Below are 19,356 nucleotides of genomic sequence, written 5' to 3' on the forward strand. Positions count from 1 at the left end.
TCCAGAATGAATGGTTGGTGAACTGAGAACAAACAGAGGTAAACAGCCCTTTCCTGACACACAGTCCCTGGTGATTTTAGCTGCAGTGGGCGGCTCTCTGGGCTGTTACCACTTTCCGATCAATGATGGTAATTTTCTTCCCCTCAAGATCCAATGCATCATGCTGAGGGTCTTCGTGAGCACAGAGGTCAAAAGAAAACAATGCGCTGTGCAGGGGTTCTCTGAAGTCTTGCTTTACATTGTCCATCATTCTAACAGAGAGACTCTCACGCTGCTCAGAACGGACACAGAGCAGCCTGCCTGTGGAAATTCAACCTTCTGCCCATGCCTGGGGTTCGGTGGGAGACCCGTAGTTCAGCTCAACACTGACTGAAAGGAGCCGGGCAGACAGCCTCGCCCTTGTCAAATGCGTGCCTCAGCCCAAGAGCCAAAGCTGTGTTTAAGAGGATGGCGATGGCACAGTGAAGCTCAGAACTCCTGGGTCCCGGGCCTTCTCTTCTGCAGGTGTGTGTCACAGCTGAAGAAAAACTCACTCCCACAGGAATACTTGCCACCCAAACCCTGCACCACAGTGTCTTGGAGCCAGGGTCCTATCGACTCTCAGCCAGACTGTGATGAATAGTTCCTTCTCGGCCGCTTTCAGATCCATCATCCGGTTCCGAACACATCTCTTGTCTTTTGCGTTGTTCCCAAAGTGCCAAAGTGTGGTGTATCAAGCAAGAGTGGCTTCAGTTGTCACTTTAAGACATTAAAACGCATACTGTCAGTCCATGAACACACCGATTGTCATGTGAACCACCACTCTTTATGGAGACAAGAACTGAGGTAAACACTGAAAAGCAATGGGCTGAAGAACAAGTTCATGGCTGTGTCAGGGGCTGAGGAACCCAGGTCACTTGTTCACACCTAGCAGCTCACCTGGGACAGGATGGGAAGGAGGGGACACTGAAGAGGGATCTGATGCTTGCCCTTGCCTGTCTCTAGGCACCACAACAAATGCAATGAGGAAAGTAATCAGCAGTGTGCATCGGAGCTAATCCGACCAAGGGAAGGGCTCCAGTGCATTCTAGCCACTGGAGTATGTAAAAGAGCCCCCCCTCTTCTTCATTGTTTCCAGCCTTATCCTAATCCTATCCAATCCTGTTTTGCTGGTTAGCGGCCCTATAGAAACGCATGGCTGTGTAAAAGAAAGGTCAGGAGGAACAGGTCCACTTCCCACCTGCATGCCCTGTGTGCAAAGCCTTCCTTGCAAAGATATTTCTCCCAGGGAAGCAAGGTGCAGTGCTGTCTGTAAATCCAAATGGGGCCTCCGGGGAGCAGGCACTGGAGGGCTGAGGCAGGGGAAAGAGCAATTTTCCAGTTTTTTTTCCAGCCTATGTTGTCCATCCCAACAGCCATTAAGTGTGTGAAGTTGTTCAAATTTAAAATTAAGTTTACTTCATGTAAAAGTTCACTTTGCACAAGGCTCAGCCCAGTGCCCAGGACAATGTGGCTAGTGCCTATTCCCAGCCAGCGCTGATCTGAGACAGTGCCATCAGCACCGAGTTCAGGTCAGCGCTATCCGAGGCTCTGGACAGCTCCAGAGATCGGCCAGAGAGATGTGCAAACTTGCCAGTTAGAACGTCTTTGTGGTCCAGGCCCCCTCCTGATGCTGAATGGCACCTGAGCAACGGACTGGGTTTCTCAGGGACAGAAAGGTGGAGGCCCAGACTCCCGAAGGCTAGGGAGGTGCTAACTGAATCAGTGCTGGGCCAGCAGCTCCTCTGTTGCAACCCTTGCCAGTCTGACAGGCTCCTGCAGAGGAGTTACATCACTTCCTAAAAATCAGGCAAACACCTCTCCTTCAAGTGAGCACCGACCCAAAGGAGCAGGAAACAGGAAATGTGCGCGTCGGAGGGAGACCGGGGCTCCGCAGCATCCTGAGCGCGGGGCGAGCCAGCTGACATGACCGCGCTCTGTGTCGCCCTGGTCTTGGCCCTGGGACTCGCGCTCTGTCACTCCGACCAGGGTAAGCGACCTCCAGCTGGGAGCGAGGATACCGAAGCCTGTGGGTGCCCGGGGCTACCTACGGGACTCTTGCGGGAGGGTCCCACCCAGAAAACCTAATCCTTTCGGTGAAACTTAAAAGCGAAGAAAATGAAAACTGTCTTTGGGAGGGCAGGACTGGAGGATGGATCTTGCTTTCCTCGCGCAGCCTCTCGCTTGTTCTAAACCCCCGGCTATCTTGGCCTTTTATGATCCTTGTAATTAATCAGCTTTACTGGGCATATTAAGGCAACCATAAACTTTTTGGCAGTTCGTGGAAAAGAATGTTCCAGTCTGCTAAAAGACAGAAGTAATGATTTCACTTTAATAGCTGAGAACTCGGTTGCTTCCAAAAACCTCTTGGAGGGAAAAAAAAAAAAAAAAAAAAAAAGCCAAACAACTAGGGCATGGAACTTTACTCCTGGAAAGGATTTGGAAAAAGATGCAAATGGGAAATAATTATCAGGCGTCCATTCGTCCACTCTCTAACATCCAGATAATTCTTTGATCTGGTTTTCTTTGATCTTGGTACCACGGGGGATGTTTTCTTTGCACCCATTGTTACTAATGAACATTTGCTTTAAAGGCTAGTATGATTGCAGGCAGTCAAGGTATTGGGAGAGACAGCACTACATCTCAATACTTCAGGCAGAGCAGCCGTTGACCGGGTCCCTCGGCAGTTGCTACAACAAGCCAACACTCCCTCAATCGCCTCTGAAGGTTCTGTTGACTTGCCCTTTGTAGATACACTTGCAGTCCCTGGTTTCTGTGGATGGGTAGATAAAGCATGCTTCTAGGGAAGGGCTGTATCTAACGCAGAAGGAAAATGTGCTATTGTCATTTAGATAGGGTGGTGACATCAGACACTGATGTCACAGAGATGGCAGCTTCCTAGAGGTTGGCAGGTACGTTTTTCCCAGCCTCTCAGGCTCTCTGGCAGGGCACTCTGTGTGGTGTGCCCAAGCGTCTGAAGCAGCATGTGAAGGGTGTGTGTGTGTTACCTTCAAAGTGAGATGGGAAGTCCATACTTGAGTAGTGCACTGTGTTTTGGACCTGGGGGGAAGCTGGAAGGAGCCATGAGCATATGCAGGAAAAAAAACTTCTTTAATTTATCTTTGAATTTCCTAAACTCTGCCAGAGCTTAGCATACACTACGGACTCTGTAATCGTTAATAGACGTTAAAGCCATCCCTGGAAAGACTATGAGGCTGATCTTTAAGAACCACAGAGCCCTGAAAGCAGGCGGGTACAGAGGAAAATCAGAAGTCAGAGATGAAAGCATGGTTGCAGTGCTGTTCAGAGAGAGTCTCCATAAGCCACCATGCTGCTTGGGTCCTGCCTGTATCCTCACTGCCTAAAAGATGCAAAAATACCACTTGCAGAAAGCTAGATGATAAAGGTTGCATACTTGGACATTAGTCCAAGGAAAGGCTATTCCACGTTAAAGCTTAGTTTTTAAAGCAATCAATGCATATCCTTTTGAGCCAGTGGTGCTTAAGAATATGAATTAGAGCACAGGTTATTTTTTATGTCTTTAGTTATTAAAAAATAAATTGTCTGTGGATGTTTAGTAGAAAAGTCCAGACCCCTGAACATTGCCACTCTCTCTACTGCAAGCATCTTCTGAGGTCTACCCCAAATGAAGCCTTTATAACAACAAACATATATAGTATTTACTCTTGCAGGAGGTCGGCCTCATTCCCTGTGTGTCAACCTGTCTTTTGATGGACAGCCAGGGTCAGAATTGAGAACCATCTCAAGTGAAATTATCCCCTGGGAAACAAACAGGAGGCAAGTAGGAAAATAGCTTTCCTTGGATTTTGACCAAATCATTGAGCATAGTTGAAAAGAACTCTGGACAGTACATCTCAGCCAGTGTAGGATCTTCAGGAGGCTGGAATTAAGGTCTGTATATAGGAAGACCAAGCTTTGTGGTTCCTGCATGTTAGTAACAGAATGGTATTTGTTTGCTTTGGCCAAGACCTGTCCACAGGAAAAGGAACGGTGAGAGTTGGGTTTACTGTGGGTCGCTGGAAGGGAAGTAGGAGCTGAAATAGGTGTAGAGTGATTAGAGAAGCTGGGGGCTAGCAGAGTTAAGAGCAGAAGCCAGAAGAGCAGGATGTTAGAGCCTTTAGGTGAGAGGCTTTGGGGTGTGGGAACTGGGAGAGAAAGAATGGCCATGCCCAGCCGAGAACTGACTTCAGGGATGATTAGGGATATAAAAGTACAACAAAAGAAAAGAGGGGGAAGAGAGGAGAGAGAAGATTTTAAAAAAGGAAGAAAAGAGAGTACAGAAGAAAAGACAAATACTGATACTGGTGGTGAATGCCTGTGATCCCAGCACTGGGGTGGGGTGGGGGCTCAGAAGGACCGAGGTCAATGTTTAATGGGGCCATACAGAGAGAGCCAGCCTCAACAGCAATAGCAACAGAAACAACAGCCAAGCAGACCCAACCCAGCAGGCGATGGGGCTCAAAAGTGTCTACAGTTCCAGGTTCCAGGAAACCGGGAGGGCCTTTCGAGATGAGTTCAGTTCTGCGAAGACACAGCATGCCCCGTACTTGGCCCGCCTGCTTCAGCTTGTACCACCCTCACTCAAAGGCTGCCCACGATGTGGGGAAACAGGAACTGTGCGGAGCAATCTGCAGCTTAACCCGCCCACTGAGCTTTTGATTTTAGTGATCACTATTTGCATTTCTAGAAAGTCTAACATATATGTGTTTTTCTTAGTTTTTACTTTAAGCTTGGCCTCCTGTTCACTTTATGTCTGCTGTTATCTACCGGATGGTTTTCTTCTGACATTTGTATAGACTTAATCTTGCTACTTGCTACATGGCTTCCCAGTCATGAGGAAAGTCTCGAGGGCACTGAGGGCAGAGCCTGGGCATGCCGGGAATGGCTCACCTGTTTAACTCCAGAGTCTCTCCATCAACCCCTAACTCCTTGAAAGTACAACATCCTCCTCTATACTACACACGAGGAATGAAGACAGGGCTATGTTGAGCTTAGAGGAAGTTATGACTGGACCTAAGGCTTCACCTCAGTCAGGGGATAGGCAGATAGTAGGACTCAGTCTCTGAGTTGCATGAGGAGGGTGTCAGCACCTCTGGAAAGATGTAAGCCATCAAAGCAGAACCAACAGTGAGGCCAGTCAATAACCAGGAATAACCATAGGGACAGGGAGGCGGCCAGTGAGAAAGGTAAAGATTACTAACAGGGTCGGGGTTGTCCCAGCTGACACTGAGTGCTGAATACTGTTATCCACTCTGACATACCCTTTAGGCCATGGCCTGGTGTTGTAGCTTTAACTTTTGACTCAGTTGTTGGAGAGGGGTTCTTTAAAAGCATTGCGTAGTCTCTCATATCCCTGGAGCCCAAGTCTTTGTTTGAGGCAATCTGCAAAACCAGGTAGGCTCTGGGTTTTCATTTCCTCTATAATCTTGTTTGTATTTAGGGCTTTTTAGTTGTTGTTTTGTTTTTATGAAATAGGGTCTGCCTCTAGCTCAGGTTAGCTCAAACTCATAGTCTTCCTACCTCAACTTTCTTAGTGCTGGGATTACCAGTGACCTCTGCCCCTCCAGACATGGTATCCTTGCTTTCTTGAGATTTCTTTAGACATTTAAAAGCAGCTTCTGTTATTTCATCTGGTATTTCTAGCTGTTGCCCACTGGGAATGTTTTCTTAAATGGATCGGGTTGCTGGAGAGGGGAGGTTTTCTGTGCAGCCTTTCTGGAGGGTGGCTTGGAAATGTTCTTACTCTGCCATCACGAGGGTTTATTCCAGATCACTCAGGAATGTGCAGCAAAGAGACCAGGCCAACAATGTTGACTGTGCCATTTGTAAAACTAGGGGAGAAAAGAAAATCTAATGTCCATCCACAGAAGAAGGGGGAATAGAGCTTTGGGAGCAAGGGATAGAAATGATATCAAGTCTGGCCACGCCTGTCTTACTGAACTTTCTGTCAGTGTGATAAAATAGCCGAGGAAGGGCTAGGGATAGAGCTCTGTGGCAGAGTTGCCTAGCACGTGTGAAGTCCTAGTTTAAACCCCAGTCCCAACTAACCGACCAATAAACAAAAGACACAAAAACCAAAACAAACAAATGAGCAAAACCAAAGTAAAATATCCGAAGAAATGAATTTCTAAGGAAGAAAGACTTATGTTGTCTTTGGGCCTGTGGTGAGAAGATACACTGTGCCTAGGAGTCTCTGGTGCAGAAAACTGCTCACTGTGGGCAGCTGGGAAGCGGAGACGGGGAGTAGACTGAGTCCCAGCATCTCCTCCAAGGCCGTGCCTGCAGTGACCTAATTTTCTTCTACTGGGCCCCACCTACTAAAGGTTCCCTCACCAGGTGATAGTGGCACAGCCTGGCAACCAAGCCTTTAATGCATGAGATTTGGGGAAACATTCTAGAGCCATACTGCAACAATATCTGTGGTACTGTTTCCTTCAGACGAAAAGCATGACAAAGGGCTGGAGAGATGGCTCAGAAGTTAAGAGCTCTTTGTTTGTTTGGGTTTTGGTTTTTTGAGACAGGGTTTCTCTGTGTAGCCCTGGCTGTCCTGGATCAGGCTGGCCTGGAACTCAGAGATCCTCGTGCCCCTGTCTCCTGACTGCTGGGATTAAAGGCATGTGCCACTAAGCCCTGATAGAGCTCTTGCCGTTCTTGCAGAGGACTGGAGTTTGGGTCCCAGCACACAAGTCAGATAGCTCACATTTACCTGTAACTCCAGCTCCAGGGGATCTAATGCCTTCTTCTGGCCTGTGTGGGCACCCAGCCAAACACAACACCACACACACACACACACACACACACACACACACACACACACACACACACACGAATAAAAAGAAAAAAGAAAAGAAAAATTTAAAGATGATAATCCAGGACCTAGCAAAATCTGAGCAATGGGCTATTTAGTATCCATCCTACCCCCACCCCTGCTTTTTCCCCTGGCCATGGAGCTTCAAATAGCCTTTATACTCATAAATGTTATATGACTGAAGCCAGCCCTCTTCCTTGGGTCTTATGATGTTATTTTTTGTAGGTCTCCTGTTCAGTTTGGGATTATGAATCTTTCTTTTCCAGTTGCTCACTTCATACTACTGTTGCTCCCCGCTCCCCTCTGCCCTGCTCCGTGTTTCTGGGCCATCATACCACTGTGTGACTTCATCCCACTCTTAGGCTGAGGTACTTCCCGAATACTCACCTCTACCCAGGCATCTCCATCCATCTGTAAACTTGATTTCATCCTCAATTCCCCTTGGGTACAGCATGGGTGCGGTCAGCTGAGCGTGTCAGAAACAGGACTCATTCTGTGCTCCCTGGTGGCTCGCACCCACCCTGCATCTTATCTGGGACACCCTGCTGACATCTTAAGCAGCCTCATTACCTCTGCCATCATTTCCATCCCATCTCACATAAATCCAGAGCAATCATCCTGCAACACAAATGCAGCCACCTCCCTGTACTCACCCGCTCGGTGTTTTTCTCCCGGGCTAGACCCCACATGCTCTGACGTCGTGACAGGACACCATGTGAACTGGGCCTGAACTCTTGTCTCACTTAACCCTGGTCACTTCCCACCATTTGCCTCATGGGGCAGCCACTCAATGGTGCCAAGTTGTGTGAGAATACTGGGCTTTTCTGTGTGCCCGGCCCTCAGCACTGCCACCTTTCCCTCTGGTCTTTGCTCAATGGACTATTAAGACGCCATCATTCGCGAGGATGTCCTGAGTGCAGCCCCGTATACACCAGTCTCTTTGCCTTCCATACCCTCATGGCTCTCTGTACACGAACACCGTCCAGGTTTTATTCGTTGGCCCCATAATTCCCGATCTGGATGTTATTGTCCTGACTTAGTCTTTGCCCTGGGAGGCAAGGGCCTGGTCTGCTCTAGTAGCCCAGATTTAGTTTAGTGCTTGGCACTGGTCCAGCAGACATACAATAAAATGTGGTGCCTGACTGGCCGGGTGAATGAACGACATGAAATTTATCTTGTAACCTAAGACATGCTATAATCAATGTCTATACTAGTAATACCTGGCTCAATATTATTTCTAGCTTATCCAGTTTCCTAATTCTATTCCAAAATGTTAATTATCCTCAGTCTCAGCCAGATGTAGTACTGCATACCTATAATCTCAACAATTGAAAAATTGAGGCAGGAGGATTGTTGGTTTGAGGCCAACCTTGGCTACCCAGAAAGCTTTTGTCTCAATAAGATGGTTGACACCAAAACAACAATCTCAGGGCTGGTGACGTGGATCAGTGGGTGAGCTGCTTTCTGGGCAAGCATGAAGCTGGGCAAGCATGAAGCTGGGTGAGCATGAAGACCTCAGTTTGGGTCCCCAGCCTCGCCAAAATACAAGCTCCATGTTCAGTTGGAGATCCTGTTTCAAAAGATAGGGCAGAGTGATAGAGAAAGACTCCCAACATTGACCTCTGACCTTCACACATATGTGCACTCGTGAGGCACACATGCTTACAACAAACAATATAACAATCTCAACTCTTCTAATGTGTGAGAGTTTCCATTCTGCATCTTCAGCTCAGAACAGTTATTGCCTCCTCCACCTCTGAGTTGCATAGAACGAGCCTTTGTACTCACCTCCTTGAAATGGAAAGAACTTCAGACCCAGAACATTTGCATTGAACATTTTTAGAAAGGACAGTGGCTACTGGCATTTTAGGGGGAAACTTCTGCAAGAACCACACTGGGGTATAAGTTCCAGAGACATTGTCTTCAATCTAGTAAAAGTTGTTTTGAAAACTTGAAATAAAGTGTATGGAACATGAAACGGATGGGAAAGTCTGCCTGGGTTGGGGCATCACAGACATCATGGCTGGAAAATGAAAGGAGGTAGAGGAAGAGAAGGGCCTTAGTGCTGGGCTCTGTCTTTTGTCTCACTGCTTTTTGAGACAGGCTCTCTTGTACCCCGGGCTGGCCTCCAACTCACAATGTAGCGAAGGATGACTTTGAACTCCCGATCCTCCAGCCCCCACCTTCTGAGTGCTGGGTTTACGGCATGCTTCAGCATGTGCAGTTTCACACAGGGCTGGGCCACAACCAGGGCTTCGTTCAGGCCGGGAAAGCATTCTACCAAGCTTCATCCCCACCTCCGCTCTGTTTCTTTTCCTTAAAACAGAAGCCATTGGTCTGTCTTGGTTTTAGAATTTCTCTGTTTTAGGTGAATTAGCCCTCATCTTCCTTATTCCTGCTCCCTCACCCTACTGTGATTTTCAGAAATCAGATCCCAGTGGTTGTCAAGGTTTGCCGTCAGGTCGTTTTTGTGCCAGGACACCAGTGACTGATTTACTTAAAAATTAACTTACTCTCTCCAAAAAATTGTGCATGTTCATTTATGATTAATATTGCCAGATTTAGAAAATAAAAATCTGAGAAAACCAATTAAATGACTCTCAGATAGCGTAGCCCAGAGCTTATTACATAGACTAGATTGGTGTCAAACTTGTGATTTCCCTGCCTCAGCTTCCTGAGTGCTAGAATTGCAGACATGTGCCACCATGCACATCTGCACCTTTCCCAAGTGGAAAACTCAAACAAGAGTCAGCCTTAGGTTCCAGGAAAGTCTGGTTAAATATAAACAAGCTTTGTCAAAAGAAATAAATAACACCAAAAAAAGAGAAATAAATAACAATAAAATACTGAAAATGAAAAAGGCATCGGAACACTGTGGGTCTCCTGTGTGCCTGATCAGCTCTCCACACCTGACGGCGGCTTCCACACTTCTACCTTGCCTCTCCTCAACTGACTGTGTATTCTGATCACATCTTCTTCAAGGACATGTGCCAGGGCAAACATATTGAGTGACTACTGTCACTTAATAAAAATCCACAGGACTCCAGAGTGTCCAATGAAAACAGCAATGCCTCTGTACCAGAGGGGAGGGATCGCATGGCCTTCACATGGGAGTTTTCTAATGAAGCACCCTGTCTCTCTCACCCCCGGGGCACAAAAGCCAAGGACATAACCTTTCATCACAGGGGACTTATCATGTTGCATTAAGCGTTTGTTGTCCGTATTTTGTTTTCTCAGTCCCGGTAGCTTTTGAAAGAAAACCACCCTCAGGCTCTGTTCCTCTGTCATTAGGGACACACCACATGCTTCCAGGAGGAAAGTTATTAGAGTGAGGAAGGTATCCAGCTTGTTAGCCAGGAAACAGGGGTGACTAACAATGCCACCCCAGCCCCACCTGCCCTCCCTCTTTGGCAATGCTGGCCATGGAACCTAATGCCTCACACATGCTTCAAGCACTCTACCACCAAGTAGCAGTCCCAGCCCCGTGGACCTATTGAACATTTCCTTCAGTCATTCAGTCTGAAAACAGCTATTTATACCAGATTCCCGGGTGCCAGGAAAGTACCAAACAGCCAAAGAGCAGACCATAGAGACATGCATGGTGGAAATCATTTCAGATATTATACACACACACACACACACACACACACACACACACACACACACACACACACACACACACATTAAGATAGGGTTTCTCTGTGTAGCACTGGCTGTCCTAAAACTTACTCTCTAGACCAGCCTGGCCTCGAACTCAAAGATCCTCCTGCCTCTGCCTCCCAAGTGCTGGGATTAAGGGCGTGTGCCACAATCGCCTGGCATGGATAATAATAACTTGGTGCTGCTTTGTGGGCAGTGAACCTGGAAAGGGCAGGGCACTTTGGGCACTGTCTGAGGTCCCTGAGCAAAGCTGCCCCACTGGTACCATCCCTCTACTTGGCATAGCATCTCTATGTATCACACACAGTCAACCCTCTATAACCAGGCTGGTACCAGTTAGATCTGGTATGGCCATTCGTTCCTGGCCACTCTACGATCAGGTTGCACAAATACTAAATAATTAATTCTTTAAAAGTAATCACTAGGAAAAAAAATCAACCACTTAATGGTGTATACACCTATTCACTTTGTTCCTAAGACTCCTTTCTGCATATGATCCCAACACACTTAAACTAATAAGTCTGTCACCATGTGTAATGGCAAATTAAAACACTGTCCACTCATTCATGATTTAGGTTGGTAGGTCCCAGCCAAGCAAGCATATTTACTAGAGTTATCTAGGAAGATTTTAAGAAATACTGTTGGGACCAGGGCTATAGCTTGGCAGTGGAGTATGTGTGTCGCAGGAGCAAGGCCCTAGGATTGATTCCAAGACACACACCCTGTTACCCAGGCTACATCTCTAGATAGCATCAAACAGCTAGTGAAGCTGAGGGACAGTAGCTGTTGGGGACAGCTGATCACTATTAACCACAAAATTACTTAGGCAACAATCTCCAGACCAATGAACTGTCTTGGGATCGAACTCAAGCCCACTATATCACAACACTGAGAGAGGCACCGGAAAGTCTATGCTTTATGAGCCTTCCCATATAGTTCCAGCAACTGTAGACTTAAACCACCATTATGCTTAATGCCGTCAGTAGACCTCTTTGGGAGATGCAGGTTCTAAAGCCAAGCACACATCTCTCCAGCTTATTCAGAAAGAGGAGTGCTCTGTGCTTGTGTTCCTCTCCTAACATACCCTGGCCAGCATCTCCCAGGGGCTCAGCCTTCAGTGATGATCTTCATCCATTGGGTTCTGCTGATAGATTGGGTACGAGGCTTCCAGGGCCCTTCCATGGGTTGGGGTGAGATCTGGGCATCAGGCTTTTAAGTGCTCCGGCAGGGAGAATGTGCGGCTGAGACAGAACTGCCAGAGGTGCCCTTGGATTTTATACTTTGTTGTTTGAGATAGAATCTCCTGGAGCCAAGGATGACCTTGAACTTGTAATTTCCTGCCTCCACCTCCAAAAAGCTGGGATTGTAGGCATGCTTAGTTTCTCCAGAGCTGAAGTTTCACCCAGGGCTTCATGCCTACTAAGCAAGGACTCCGCCAACTGAGCTACATCCCTACCTGCCCGCCCCCCTCAGTTTTCTCTTCTATTTTCTTTTTTACTTCTAACACAAATTGGGCTCTTTGCTCTATGCAGATGTCAGGGGTGACACATGGGTGCAAGTCTTGGGTTTAGTTTCTTGAGCATCCTCAGATTCACAGAAATGGTCAGTTACTCCAGAGCAGGAGAGAGAGCACAGGGCACCTGGTGTGCATTGTCCCATTTCATTGTCTGTGTTGTAAGTACCTAAATCATTTGGGCACACATTCTTGCAGAATCAATAAAGTCAAGAACAGGGCATCTGTCTGATAGCATCTCATGCTATCCTGAGTTAGGAAACATTCCTTTATCAGTGCTTTATTTCACAGGACATCAGCAGTGTGGTATTCTGTCGGTTGGTACAAAATACATCCCCATTTCAAAACCAAGAAGGGTTGGGGTGTAACTCAGTGGTAGAGCATATGCTTACATGTACAAGATCCCCAGCACGACAGAACTAAATATTCTTCATCCCCAGCTCTCAGCACCAGCTACACAGCACAGCAGCAACCGCAAAACCTACATCTTGATTACACATTTGTTCCACTTTCAAAAATGAGAAGTTAACTGGCTTGCTTCACCAAGAAGCCAAGTCATTTCCACTTAGTGGCCATCCTCAAAATGGTGACGAAGGCATCCATGTGGCTCAGCTGCCGGAACTTCCAGATCTCATCTCGTTTCTTCCCCCACTCATGAAGATTTTTCCCCAGGACCCTCACCAGATGTCTGCACTGAGTCCCAGATGTGTTGGCATGAAGACTGTCAACAAATACTTGTTAGGGAGCCTGCAGGACTATCTGGAGATTCGGGGCTTAACAGTCAGATGATGAAATGTAGCTTTGCTTCATCTTCAAGTGACTGACGGCTCCTGTCACCTGGGAAGTTTGTGATGGGGTCACTTGAGATAACCATGACTAGGCCACCCAGGTTATTCTGAAAGCTCCTGTTAGACCTGCAGGCGGGTGACAGGCACCGTGATCTCCACAGGGCCTACTGCGCTTCACACATTACTTCAGGATTTCCTCTGCCTTGAGCTTGCTCACACCTCTCCTTCCTACACCCACTCTGTACTCACCCCAACCCCAACTTGGCCTGTTTTATCCCCATCCCTATCACTCAGGTCCTGAACAATATCCAAATTTAGACTATAAATGAGGAAGTTATGGCAGGCAGATGGGACTCCTGGGGGCACAGCTAAAAAAGCAAGCAAGGATGGGTAGGAGACAAAGGTAACAATATCAGATAGGCCACCCCTGGTGTGTGCATACTGCGGGGCCAGAAACCGCTTGACTTTTCACACGTCACTTTCACCATTTCACCTGCCTGCAGTGGTGCTGTGAGAGGGGCAGGGAGAAGGACTTCGGAGGGTCCTTTTAGGGAACAGATTCTAAAATGGAAAGGACTTTTACCAGGACCCATGGTTATAAGCGTGGGGTGGGGAAGTCCTGCGTGCGCAGGGTGTCTGAGGTCAAAAGCCGAAAAGCTGTAAGCCCTGAGGAGCTTAGCGGTGCCCACAGCTAGACTCACTTCCTGAGGATCCTGCGTCCTCCCCCAGGGTGCTAGGCCCTGTTGCTGGGGAAAATGTCACTGATACTCACCAAGCACAGGCAAGTGTTCCTTAGAAAAGACAAGTGTTCGTGGGGTGCATAAGGCCAAGGAGTGGTTTAGGGGCTCCCCCGTGGCCATTGGGTTAAAAGCAGCTTTAACTCAGTGGCTGTGGGAGAAAAACAAAACAAAAAAACAACCCGGTAACACTTTGGCATTGAAGACACGAACCACCCCGTCCAGCTGCACTCATTTTCAAGAAGAAAAACAAACAAACAAATAAACAAACAAAACAAATCCCTTGTGCATCTTGAGAATGTAGCCCAGGTGACAGGATTGCTCCCCAGGGAAAGACAGTCTCGCCCATTCGTCTGCAAAGTGTGGACAGCAAAGCTTTAAAGTTCAGGTTAGATGACGTTGTGGGGTGGGTGGGCCATGTGTCTGTGAGAGGGGGGTTATCCTAGGACTTAGCATACAATAAGCCTTCCTTCAGTGCTGTGGGATGTCTTTCTGTATGCTGTGAATATGTGTGGCTCCCATTGGAAAATAAATAAAGCTGTTTTGGCCTATGGCAAGAAAGCTTACAGCCAGGTGGGAAATCCCAGCAGAGATACAGAGAGAAGAAGGGCAGAATCAGGGGAGACACCAGACCACTGCCAAAGGAGCAACAAGATGCCAGCAGACCAGTAATGCCACAGCCATGTGGCAACATATAGATTAATAAGAATGTGTTGAATTAAGTTGAGACTTAACTAATATAAGCTGAAGCCATAGGCCATACAGTTTGTAATTAATATAAGCCTCTCAGTGATTATTTTATAAGCGGCTGTGGGATCATGGATGGGAGATATTTATCCTGACCACGGGGGCCAGGCAGGACCAGAGAAACTTCTGGCTACACTTCAGCTAATCTACTGTTATTTATTTGGCAGGGGGTGGGTGGAGTGGGGGATGGGGTAGGGGGGAGCACCATTCATGAGGTTAGGCCTGGCTAGGGCAGGGGGGCAGATAATATGGGAGTCTCTGAAAATGAAGGCCTGCAGAATAAAGAAACAAAAAGCAGAGGCGTGGGGAGAGTGCAGTGCTCTGGGGTATAACTTAGTGGTACAGCATTTGCTTGGCGGCATGCAAGTAAGTGTCCCTGAGTTCCACAAAATTAATTTAAAAAGCAGAGAAAGAGACAGAGGCAGAAAGAACTCTCAGCTCTCATTTACCTAAGTGGACACTGGAGAGTCTGATGGAAAACATGCTTGAGCCTGTCGCGGTGTGCTGGAGGGAGAGCCTGCCGCCCCTTTACACTCCACAGTGCCACCAAGGGCCACCCGAGACTACGCAGCAGCCCAGGGCCGCCTGGGACACATCTCTCCCTTTTTCTTCCTTCCACTGCCTTATTGTCAGAAGTCTCTCGTTATTCTTGCCGGCCTGTATCCTTCCCTAGTTTCTCTGGGGCCACAGGTCAAGTGGGACGAGGACAGTAAGTGTTCTAGGGACTTGGTTCATCGACTCCCTTTGGAGAGAAGCTGCAGCGATGCCATGCATTCGGGCAGAGCTGCCCGTGGTGCATCGGGGTGAGGAGTCGGAGAGAAGCTGCAGCGATGCCATGCATTCAGGCAGAGCTGCCTCAGACATTTCTTCATCTGCCCTTGTTCCAGAAAGCCACCCCCTGTTCTAGGCTGAGGGACAAGAACCCAGGCAAGAACCGGGGTCCACTCTGACTCTCTGCCTGCTAGCCAAAGTCCATGGTTATCAGCATCATATTCCCTCCGACTAGCGGGAAAATGTGCTACCAGGTTACCATCTCAGGTTCCACCATGAGTCTGTGGGAATACAGATCTTCCCTTCTTCATGTATGTGACCTCTAATCTTGAGCAAGTTGTGTGAACTCGGTCCCGGTATCTAGCTGCAAACACAGAATGGACAAAGTGGAATGATGCAGGTAAAAGGCTTGGCTCTTTGTGTGTGTGTGTGTGTGTGTGTGTGTGTGTGTGTGTGTGTGTGTGTGTGGTTTCAAGACAGAATTTCTTTGTGTAGCCCTGGCTGCTTTGGAACTTGCTTTGTAGACCAGGCTGGCCTCGAACTCGCAGAGATCTGCCTCTGCCTCCTGAGCACTGGGATCAAAGGCGTGTGCCACCACCACCGGACATGGCTTGGCTCTTAATAAATTCTCAAGAAGCAGGAGTGTAGTGGCACATACCCGCAATCCCAAAACTCTGGAAGCTGAGGCAAGGGGATCCTGGTTGGAGGCAAGTGTAGGCTATGTAGCAAGACCTTCTACAAATAAACAAACAAACAAATAAAGATTAGCCTGAAACAGGTTGACAGCACCCACAGGTGCAGTAGGGTAGGCAAAAGAAGGAAAAGCAGTCCTGGGACATAACTCAGGGGTAGAGGACATACATTGCATGTGCATGCTGCTTAGTGTGGTGCCCCCCCCAAAAAAAGGAGGGGGTGTGGGGAGAGAATATGAATACCTCTGGTTTCCTTCTTTTCACACAAGGGTACTAACCTCATCCTGGGGGCCCCATCTCCTAATACCCTCACATTGGAGACTAGGGATCAATATAGGAATTGGAGGGGGGTCCACAAGTAGTCCGTAGCTGTAGGTAAACAGTTATTTTCATTGTTGGTGTGAATCAGAGGAATTCACTGTCATGCAATCACAAAGAAGGATGAACTATTGAGCGGCTCCATGCTGTCCGGCTTGGTCATCCTGTGGAGGCATGGCCTAGCCAGAGTGCAGCTTAAAGCCGCTGACCTCTCCCTGGGCATCACACCTTTCTCCTTAGAGAAACGTTTCACATACCGATGTGTCTTCTGCCCGTACTATTTTCCCTCTCTTGGACCAGGGTGAGTATGAGGCAGTTCCGCACCATGACACGACAAAGTTCCTCTGTTGTGCAATGGCAATTTTAAGATGCGTTACGTTCATTTATGCTGTGGAATATTTGTTTAATGATGTAAAGCTGTGTTGCATTATTTCATGTTGCATTTGTTTAACTCTGTGAAGCTGTGTTACTGCGCCTGTCTAAACCACTTGATTGGTCTAATACAGAGTTGAACGGCCGATAGCTCAGCAGGAGAGGGATAGGTGGGGCTGGCAGGCGGGGAAAAATAATAGGAGAAAAGAAGAAGATAAAGAGAGAGGATCGAGGAAAGGAGAAGGGAGGAGGAAGCCAGGGTCCAGCCACCCAGCCACACATCCAGATGCGAAATAAGAAGGAAAGAAAGGATATACGGAAATGGAGAAAGGTAAAAGCCCAGAGGCAAAAGGGAGATGGGATAATTTAAGTTAAAAAAAGCTGGCTAGAAACAAGCCAAGCTAAGACTGGGCATTCATAAGTAAGAATAAGTCTCTGTGTATTTATTTAGGAGCTGGGTGGCGGGCCCCTGTAAAGAGTTAAAAAAAAAAAAAAAAACCACTACATCCCTCCACCCACATCATCTCCACTGGAGCCAGGTGAGGTCCTTTCCCATTCTGTCGGGCTTTTAAACTGCACTCAAGGTCAGACAGAGTCGTCTTTATTATACTCTGAACTAGGGAATGCTCCACTGTAGTGGTTTCTCTTGTTGCTATGACAAAAGCAACTTCAGAAGAGAACAGTTTATTTTGGGTCACAGGTCAAGAATTCAGTCCATCATGGCAGGGAAGGTATTGTGACCCAAGAGGGAAGCAGCTGGTGATATTGGGTCCACAGTCAGAACAGAGAGAGGTTGAATGCTGATGATCAGCTCACACTCACCTTTTTACTCATCTGGAGCCCCAGAACATGGAATGGGGCCATCCTCAGTGTGTGTGTGGGGGTCTTCCCACCTCAATGAACCTCATCTAGAAACTCACAGACACGTCAGGGTTTGCCTCCCTCTCAACTCCAGGTTCTGTCAAGTTGACAGGCGATGTTAACCATGACACCCGCCAATGCATTTTCCTAAACCACTATAAACGGTGGGTTTTCTTACTCTCCAAAGATTGCCTTGAGAATCTTATTTCACAAATGAGATAGACATCATGTTTTTATTTAAAATCCCGGAGGATATGTCAGACACTGTCAAGGACAGACTGTGCTGTGCGAAATGTTTTTACACCCAACACCGAAACCCACGTCATCCCAATATCAAAGAATTCCTTTCCATGGATAAGTGCCCTTTATTAAAAATGAAGGCAGAATGCAGCCAGGCGGTGGTGGTGCACACCTTTAATCCCAGCACTTGGGAAGCAGAGCCAGATGGATCTCTGTGAGTTCGAGTCCAGCCTGGTCTACAGAGTGAGATCCAGGACAGGCACCAAAAACTACACAGAGAAACTCTGTCTCAAAACAAACAAACAAACAAAAAAACAACAAAACAAAACAAAACAAAAATTAAGGTAGAATGCATTCCTATCTATCTATAATCTGCTTGTTTGTCCATCCATGCTTTCATTCATCCATCCTCTATCTATCTATCTATCTATCTATCTATCTATCTATCTATCTATCTATCTACCTGTCTGTCTGTCTGTCTGTCTGTCTGTCTATCTATCCATCCATCCATCCATCTATCATTTTGTGGTGCTAGAAGTTGAACCCAGGCTTTATGTTTGGAAGGCATGTGCTCTTCTTACACCAAGTTATACCTCCAGGCCCATTTATTTACATCTCATTTTTTTTATGGCATGCATTTCACATCCTGCAAGTGCACATTTAGATTTATTCAGAAACTGTATGACAATATCCTGATACCCTATGGCTTGGGAAATGGCTCATGACATGACAGAGCCTCGAGTGCCCTGTCAGTGTGTCGAAGTGCCTGGGTGAGGCTGGACTGCCTGTGTTTGTGGGAGACTTGCCTCTGGCTTCGGCTCGTGTTCAACACACTCCCAGCTTCAGCTTCATTTCGGCCAAATCAACAGTCCATGTCACACTGAACGGAAAGCCAAGTACAGTGGATCAGGTTCACCACTGAATGCATCTAGGCTATATTTAAAACTTACTGGGGCAGGCGGGTGGTGGCGCACGTCTTTAATCCCAGCACTCGGGAGGCAGAGGCAGGCGGATCTTTGTGAGTTCGAGGCCAGCCTGGTCTACAGAGTGAGATCCAGGACAGGCACAAAGCTACACAGAGAAACCCTGTCTTGAAAAACCAAAAACCAAAACCAAAACCAAAACCAAACAAACAAAAACTTACCGAAACCCTGACATGTCAGCTTTATCTCCACGGCATCTCGATTTTGTTCATGTTCAGGCACTGATGAGGAGTTGGAACACTCAGGACACAGCGCCACAGAAGAAGCAATACTAGATGAGGAGACAGCAACGAGTGCTTTGGCTGTCGGGACCACAGAAGTGTTAGCCACAGACACAAATTCTCCCTACACTGGCAGTGAGACTGGCGATCCCTCAGGCCAGCTGCAGTTTGTGTCAATGGTGGTGGTCCCACTGACGGTGCTGGTCTTTCTTCTGTCGGTGATTCTCATCGCCATCTACCTTAAAAGCAAGAGGCCTAAACGAGGTAGGTAACCGGTGTGTTCCCGTTTGCAGACAATGGTTTTACACCTTAACGAGCCACCAGAAACAAAATGCTCTTTTCCTTTATGCAGAGCCTTCTAGCCAAGGATCTCAAAGCGTCTTGCAGACATGTGAGTATCTGCTTGGTGTTGGGGGGTACTAGTAACTGATGAGTGATGTATCTCACTGACGTCTTCAAGAAGTTAATAATGCCAAATTCTGTGTGTTGTTGTTGTTGTTTTTTTTTAATTTTCAGTCTACATTGAAATTATAATATACTGCTGTTATCAGAGCATGTTTGAGACCAGGGTCCTGGAGAATCTTGGCCACTGGAATAATTTGACAT

The 19,356-nt window shown here is 47.3% G+C and overlaps 1 protein-coding gene across 1 annotated transcript in view; it reads left to right on the plus strand.

Annotated features, from left to right (window-relative positions):
- Nucleotides 1-1,734: 1,734 nt before the first annotated feature.
- The window catches only part of Tmem154 (transmembrane protein 154), a 41,521-nt gene continuing 23,899 nt past the window's right edge, over nt 1,735-19,356 (plus strand). Inside the window, exons 1-3 of the mRNA XM_052731485.1 lie at nt 1,735-2,008; nt 18,748-19,014; nt 19,103-19,141. Of these exons, the coding sequence (XP_052587445.1) occupies nt 1,945-2,008; nt 18,748-19,014; nt 19,103-19,141 (370 nt within the window). The 5' untranslated portion in view covers nt 1,735-1,944. The remainder of the gene's footprint in view (nt 2,009-18,747; nt 19,015-19,102; nt 19,142-19,356) is intronic.

The sequence above is a fragment of the Peromyscus californicus genome, unplaced genomic scaffold (genome assembly GCF_007827085.1).
Source record: "Peromyscus californicus insignis strain IS unplaced genomic scaffold, ASM782708v3 Scaffold_9__1_contigs__length_137607984, whole genome shotgun sequence".
Taxonomy (NCBI): Eukaryota; Metazoa; Chordata; class Mammalia; order Rodentia; family Cricetidae; genus Peromyscus; species Peromyscus californicus.